Here is an 8,266-nt window from a genome sequence, read left to right as displayed (position 1 = left end):
CGATGCAGTCATTCCAGTAGAGATTGGGGAGCCAAGCCCGAGGTTGCTCCTCGGCGCTAAAGAAGAAGCAGTCGAGAAAAACTTGATCAATAAGACGAGGGAGATGAAACTTTTGTTGGAAATTGCACTGAAGCAGAGAATGGCACTCAGATACAATGGGAAAGTACTTAGCAGGAGTTTCGAGGAAGGCAACTTGGTCCTACGGCGTAACAATATCGGGACACCGACCCCAGGAGAAGGCAAGCTGACGACTAATTGGACGCCTACAAGTTGGAGAGGTTGGATGGAAGCGACATCCCGAGGACATGAAACATAGCGAACCTGAGGAGGTTCTACTCTTGAGAAATAACACCCCAACTTAACAGTCCTCTCTTCCCATACTTTGTTTTTTTTATTGTTCTTATTCAGAATATACTGTCCTCTTTACCTTTTCTTTTTAACTATCATCTTGTTAAAGTATCTGAGCATGTGTATACTCTTACATATTTACCGAAAGGTTTTTCTCAAGTTTTCAATTTAAAAGGTGTCATTCTACCTACCTCTGACGTGAAGACACGACAAGAGGCTTTAGTAGGCCGGCCCTACTGTTAACTTACGCCATGGCTAGTACAGTTACCACCATTCTAATGGCAACCCAGGACTGTTCACCCCGGAAGCCAAAGCAACTACGACCAACAAGTGGCCGGCGCTATGCGGCTCACGATTTAATAAGCCAATCAAGGAAACGAGTAAAATAACCATTCCATGAATGAAAACGGCTTAAAGCAAAAAGGCACCACATCGGCCCGACACACAATCATCTATACAATCAGGCATTACCAAACAAGTCGCGAAAATATGTTCAAGGTATCCAAAATACAAAACGAAATGCCACACCGGCCCGATTAAAATATATGTACAAGGTAACATTAAAAATAGGATACAAAGAAAAAGCAAAAACAAGGAAAGGACTTCATGGCTTTAGGATGTCCACGATCTTTCCATCTTGGACCATCTTGAAAGCCCCAACCTGGGAAGTATAAAGATCAGGAGCTAGGATAGCAACTTGGGCCTTAATCCCATCCTCAGTGGTTTTGACGACCTTCTGGGCATCTCTCACAAGATCTTTGTTCTTCTTCTTCAGGATGGTAGCCTCTTGCCGGGCAGCCTTGGCTGACCTCGCGGCCTCGGCAAGCTTCCCCTTCAGTTCTTTAACCTCAGACTCAGCAGAGGCAGCTTGCCCTCACGCAGTGTTCAAGTCCTTAGAAAGGGAGAGAACGCGCTCCACCAACCTGTTAATCTCCGTAGCATCCTCCTTCGCCTTCTTCTCTTTCTCATCAAGCTGGGTCTTCAGGGACTCTTCCTGAGCCTTCTAGTCGGTAATATCCTTCTGAGAGGCCCGAAGTTTCCCCTCCAAAACTTGATATTGGGCCAGGACGGGCTCCACCTTCCTGGTGATATCTGCGGCAGGAGACTGTGGTAACTCCACCTCACCTGGGCGTCAAGGTCCTCCTCTCGGAAGGACTCCTCTGTACTCGGAAGAAGCTAGGAGTTGATGAAGTTCCTGACATCGAAGTTCTTTTCCATAACAGTCAGAGTCTTACCGGCAGGTCCCTTTCGCTTTTTGTGGTTGGTCATGAAGATCAGGTCACGGTTGTCCTCGAGCCCCCCTTCCTCTTCATGAACCGTGTCATCGGCGGCATGGTCCATCGGTGGGTTCTCAGAAGGGGCGTTGGCGGAAGGCTGTGACTCTCTCTGGTCCCCGACTATGGCCTAACCATTTTCCTCTCCGACAACAGCACTAGGACCCCCTGAGTGGGTCGCCGAGGAGTCGTTATCACTGTCACCAGCAGAAAGGAAGTGGGACATCAACTCCGCCATATTAGTCCTTCCATCAGCCATGGAAATTGCAGGGGATAAAACACAAGTAAAGAAGTTAGGAAATCAGAAATTCAAAACGAAGGCAAGATTAACCAAGGAAGTGGAAGAAAAATAGCTTACCGACGTGGGCCCAACTAATATCCCGATCCCCCATCACCATATGAGGGTTAATATTTCTAGTGCTAAAAATTGCCAACAAGATGTCAGCTATTCAACGGTCATCTTCACTCAACCCTTTATAAGTCACCTTTATCATATAATCAGAGCCATCCCCAAAGCTCCAATAGGTCGGGATTCGTCTTTCCACTTCCAGGGTCAGCCAGAAAGGATGATGGCCCTGAACGGCTCGAAAAGACATATATCCCTTCTTCGTCTTTCCCTCCTGAGAGGGGTTCGTTAGTAAGAAAAGATAGAAGAACACGTTGACGGAGGCCGAGAGTTCCAAATACTCGCTCACCATCTCAAGACAGCGAATGGCGGCCCAACTGTTCGGGTGAAGCTGAGACGAAGCAACATCGCAGCGGTTTAACAAAGACATGACGAACGGAAAAAAGGGAAGTCGAACGCCCAGCGATGTGAACATAGGCTTGTACACCTACAGTCAGTCGGCCACTCGGGGGTCGCCATGTTCTTATGACTGACACGCTCCTGTTCGCTTGGGATATAAACTTGATAATTCGCTTCTTTCGGCCCCCTCCGCACAAGGACCCAGAATCACGAAGCGCCTGTAGCTCCTCTGGGGTTATCCGGGAAGCCGTGTCCTTGATATCCGAGGTGACCCAGATGTAGCGATCAATAACGTTTTGTGCCAGCGGTGGCTGAGCTATAACTACATTGGGGGCACCACTTACGTTAACTCGAGAGATCGGAAATAAGGTGGAAGATGAAAAAACAAAAACTGCATCCTACTACTCCACTATTCTACGTCATTTGCACTAATCTAAAGACTAATCCAAAAAGCAAACTCCTAATGGTACCCCCTACGAACTATCTAATCGATGCTATGTCAATCTATCTAGCATAAATCAAAACAAGGAACGTCATGCATTGATAAAAAAAACAAGAATGACAGACATAAGAAACAAGGACAAATGCTTACCAGGAGAAATGCTGCAGAATTGGCAAAAGAAAAGCAAATAGAAGGTGCAAATGGGAGGAGTGCAGCGAATCTTACACCAAATCGTGAACAGAAACGGAGATAAGGAGAGGGTACAGAGTGGCAAAAAGAAATTAGTAAGGGAGGAATGTAGGAGATAAAAGTAAAGGGATAAAGAATGATAACCGTCAGGAGGAGCACGAAAAGGCAGAGGCACAATGGCCAAACTCCTGGCTTTCAAATCCGTCATAAAGAGCATTAAATGCTCTCAGCACAGAAACCCAAGCGACATCTCAAGACACGAGGTGTCCCACTTACGCGTGTAGAAGATGCGGACCCAGCCAGTGGGCTCCCAATCTCGAAAAGATTCGACCAAGGCGAGCGCGAGTAGCTCGAATGCGCCAACCACGAGTTTTTGGTCTCATGGTCGACACGTTGGGGGCACTGTTTCAGCCCAGCCCATTTGGTGTCTGGGTCCAACCATGGATCACCGACCTGTCGGCTCAGCCTGCTCTACATGCGGGGCGACCCACATGACGCCTTTCATTCCCTAGGGAACCTAGACAGCTAGCAGAAGCTTTTAGAAGGATAGTCGTGACCACAAAGGGCCCACCCGGGTACATGGTATAAAAGGTGAGGGACCTACCCCTTCCCCTAGGTACATCACCCTTTCTGACCCTAATTAACCGCCTCCTGGAACAGACACTGACTTTTACATCGGAGTGTCCTTGCTGGTGGTCCCACCTACCGTCCAACCAACGTTGCAGCCAAGCTCCACCCTCCAGCTCGTGCTTAGGTCCCGATTCCCCTTCGCACCTGCTTAGACACCACTTCAACCCAATCCGTGAAGAACCCGAGCTAACGAACATTTTTCAAAAATTATATTTTATATTTATAAATACACATATCTCGTTTATAGTGTAAATGAAATAAATCAATGTGATATACATTGATAAATACACTACAAATTATTTATTTTGATAATTAAAATAATTAAATTATTTATTAAAAAATCCTGTTTTGATAAAAGAGTATTGTTAGGATTCAACTAATATTAGACTACTTAATTAGTTGGTTAACACATTAAAGTTTGTTAGGAATATATAAATAGGAATATTGAGTCACATTGTATTGAGTACAAGAAATTAATAAATTAATATTAAACTTGGTTCAATTTTGAATTTTTTCTTCCCAACTCAAAGAGGGGACTAACATAATAGTACAATTTATTTTATCATCTTAATTAAATATTTGAACTTTAAATAGAACATTGTGGTCACCAAACAAAATAGAACATTGTTAATTCTAACTTTACGTTGTTTAGTACTGCTAATAAAATTTAACATCTTTGAACATTCAATTTATGCACCCAAATCTTACATGGTTTAGACACCAAAAAAATGTTACATGGTTTTGAAGATTGGTGTTCGATAAAACTCTTCAATAAAATATGAATTTGCTTCTACAATCAAAATAATACAATTTATTTGTTATTTTATTTAATCAGAACATAGTTCCCATGAAGCATTTGATATGAGCAATTCAACAATTCTGATTACTTTTTCTGGTATACAAGAACACCGAAAATAAATTGAAAATGGTTCTCTTCAAATCTTCATTCTTCAACTAGTTCGCTTCTTGCTGCTTCCTCTTGATTCATCATCTTACTCCGCGCTTCAACTATATGGTCTCTTCAACTATATGGTCTATTCATCATCTTGGTCTATATATTGTTTTCAATAATAGTACACTTTAAGATATTACTATTATGCTCTTCTGCATCTTTTTCTAATAACAATTATCTATTCAACAAAATAATAGCCCTAGAGAATTGTGGAATGCAGCCCAATCTATTAGCTTGTTCCCCCTAACAAACCCGATCTCACTTCATTCTTTTTTGTTGTTGTGCAGCTCCTGGTAGAACACCGCTAAGTTGGCGAACTAGAATCCAAATTGCGATTGACGTAGCTAATGCATTGGTACATATGATTGATTAGTTTAATATCAAGCTTTAATATCTTCTTGTTTGGTATTTTTATTTGCATCGTCACATGCAGGAGTACCTTCATTTATATTGTGATCCTCCTTTGCGCCATAGAGACATTAAGTCTAGCAACACTTTGCTGGATGAAAATTTTGTTGCTAAGGTGGGATAACTATTCATCCTCTTTTTTCAGAAATGAATAGTTCAAAAACAGCACAAATTTTATGATGCAGTAATATTTAGATAGTCATAGACACCTTTTAAGCGTTAATTGATTCTTCTGAAACACTGAAATCCGAGGAACTCCAGGTATAAAATTCTTCTGACCTTTCTTCCTCATCTTTCATTTACATGCTTTAGAAGATGGCTGTATGTCCCTGAAATTCAATAGATGTCATGCATTCCAGGTTATATGGATCCAGAATATGTTGTTACTCTCGAGCTCACCGAGAAAAGCGATATCTACAGTTTTGGGGTGTTACTACTAGAAATCGTGACAGGAAGCAAGCTATTCAGGATAATAAGAACTTGGTGGAATGGGCGCAACCGAAACCAGATTATTGGAGCTAGTAGATCCCAACGTGAGGGAGTCTTTTGATGAGGAATATAGTACTTTCAAGGTTACCATAAATATATGATGCTTGTTAATTCTTTCTTTGATGACCAGTTGTGAATCTTATAATTTATGATAGAATTCAATCTACAACTTGAAAAATGCTTCAAATTCTAAGTTGATAATGAGAATGATAGGAAAAGGGAAGTACAGAAGATACTCCAAGTAGCTGGTAGGTTGCAGAGGCAAGAACTAAAGACAAGGAAACTTTAATACAGATTCAAAATACATGCGGGACAGTGACAATAAAAAATACACACATGTTCCCAGCGTATCATCTTTACTATATAGAAGGAAAATAAATAAATAAAACTAGAATAAGGATGGGATTGCTAGAAAGAACAAGAAACACAAGGCAACAATTTGCTTTAGCATTCTAACCCCCCACTGGATCAAGGAACTTCCTCTTGCTTCCTGCTTCCTCAACCAATACTACAATATCATTGACTTTCTCAAACAAATCCTCCAACTTGTTCACTCCAAGTTTCTCATATTCCAATTGTCTCTTGTACCTTTGTTGGTATATATCCTCAAAACAACCTAGGAATATTCGACACGAGTAGCTGACTAGAATCTCTTGAAGCTCGAACTTGAACTGCTCAAGAGCACGGTCATTGATAGCTGCTCTCCTTTGACTGCTCTCATCATGTTCTTCCATGACTAGTCTTTCTTCATCTGAGAACTCATCTGAAGAGCCACCACCGGCGACAGTATTCGTATTCTCCTCTGGAAGCCCCTTTCCTTTCTTGTCTTTCTTGAAGTTTCTGAGATACACAAATTTACGTTGACCTTTCCCTTCCACTGCCATTGTATCACCCATCTTCTTGAAAAGATTGACTAACTTAATTGCTCCATAATCAGATACATAAAGAGTTCTTCCATAAGCTTTCTGATACTCTGTTGGAACTCGAGCCAGAGGCAGGCACCCTCCAGAAAGTTCAAGCAACTTTACCAACTGGCCTTTGAGAACATTTAAATCGCTAGACATAGGGCCCCAAAGCTGGCCTTCATTATTGTCACTAGAAGGCATAGATATTCCTGAAACATCAATCATCCCAGGTGGAAGAAGGCTGTGTGATCTCATAGTTGTCAGTAAGCCAGCCATGTTCGATGCGGTATAATTGTATTCAGATAGAGATTGTGAAACCATAGAGAAATCCCTTGAGTTATATAATCTCTGTGACATCCCTCTATAAACTATTGCTTCTTCCTCATTTTGTCCCTCCAAGTTGTCATTAATATGGCACCCCATCAAATATCCAGCAACCTCAACTGAACCTCCACGAGGGGGAACAAATCCTTCTCCACGAGCAACGTTAGGCCAATCCCAGACAAACATTCCGGCATTGCATAAAGCAGATGAAACACCCATCCGAGAAGGGATGACAAGAATTATAGTGTATCCCCGTTGTCCAAGAATGTGAAGTGCTCGGGCAAAGTCAACGTCTCCAGATATTAGCATAATAGATGATGGGGGAGGGTTGTCAAGAGCAAATAAAAGCATGTCAACCAAGATTGCTTTATCAGCAGCATCTTTTCTCCCATTAGGAACATCAATGAGATTAACACCAGTTCTTAGACATCCCTCTCTAAGTCGCTTAGGGAAAGCGTTGAAGTCACCATAAGCAGAAAATACCATAACAGTTCCTTCAATTAGTGGATGCACTTGCAACGCCATCCTTATATTTCCTGCTACGTCTTCAGGGCGGACATCACTTGGAACAGGACAGTTTTCGATGTCCCAAAGAATAGCTACTGAACCATCAGAGGAGCTATGGGGCTGTTGACTTATAGGGGATTGAAGTATGTTACCATTTAATTCAGTGATATCCTTTCCCTTGTGTTCCAAAGATTCAGACAACATTACGGCCATTGGTTTAGTTGGAGTAGCCATCATTTTCAAAGAAAAAGCAATCAGAAGTTCCTGCACAAAATGGAGACAGTGAGATATCATTAAACAGAACAAGTCACCACAAACATCTCATAACATAGTGATATAAAAGGCGATTGCATAAGCCCCCAAAACAAACGCCCCCATTGCATAAAAGGTTAACAAGGAAATAAAACATGTTTTTTTTTTTTTGAAATGGTAAAACAAAATAGGGGAGGTAGTCCAACTGTCCAAGAAACAGTTAACAATCCGAAAATTGTAGAAACTAGTAAGCACTAATATATCATCAAAGACTACCTCCCTGTAACCAAAACCACTAAAGTGAAAAAGTAGAGTTGCGACAGTGCCAAAGCAAGCTGAGGCTGATTGATACATCATAAGTAACACAAAGCGAATCAATCGCTGTTAAGGAAGTAAGATCACTAACAAGTTTCTACAATGATTTCCCACCAACACAGCAACACTCATATCTATGCCATTAGTTCAGTTCAAGCATATATATATATAATCACGGAATATCAATTAGAACATTATGACGAAACCAACTCCACATTGAATATCCCAACCCTCACAATGAACAACATTATACATGTAAAGACAAAGATAAAAATGGATCGGACCTTCGGGCTGAGGAGGATGCAGATTATTTGACTGCAACAATGGGAGGTGGTACCTGGAAAACACTCCAACACTCAAGTTAGAATGGATCAAAGAGTTCTCTATTTATATTACTATAAAGATAAAGATAAAGATAAAAGTGTTGGGATATTCATTAATAAATATTATTTTAACATTAATTAACAATCCCAATGAGTTTGTATT

General features: G+C 41.4%; 1 protein-coding gene across 1 annotated transcript; it reads right to left on the bottom strand.

The window, feature by feature from the left end:
• Positions 1-5,746: 5,746 nt before the first annotated feature.
• On the bottom strand, positions 5,747-8,123 carry LOC107624939 (uncharacterized). The gene is made up of 2 exons (XM_021115484.2): positions 8,065-8,123; positions 5,747-7,477 (listed from the first exon to the last, which is right to left on the bottom strand). The coding sequence occupies exon 2, from the start codon at positions 7,448-7,450 to the stop codon at positions 5,930-5,932; it is 1,521 nt and encodes a 506-aa protein (XP_020971143.2). The 5' UTR covers positions 7,451-7,477; positions 8,065-8,123; the 3' UTR covers positions 5,747-5,929.
• Between the last annotated feature and the right edge of the window lie 143 nt (positions 8,124-8,266).

This window comes from Arachis ipaensis, chromosome B2 (genome assembly GCF_059453495.1).
Source record: "Arachis ipaensis isolate K30076 ecotype BB chromosome B2, ASM5945349v1, whole genome shotgun sequence".
In the NCBI taxonomy this organism is placed as follows: Eukaryota; Viridiplantae; Streptophyta; class Magnoliopsida; order Fabales; family Fabaceae; genus Arachis; species Arachis ipaensis.
Note: the sequence above shows the minus strand (reverse complement) of the source record. Positions and strands in the feature narration are given on the sequence as shown.

Bases quoted from the DNA above. Each gene is read 5' to 3' on its own strand.
- LOC107624939 (XM_021115484.2), bottom strand. From the start codon at position 7,450: ATGATGGCTACTCCAACTAAACCAATGGCCGTAATGTTGTCTGAATCT.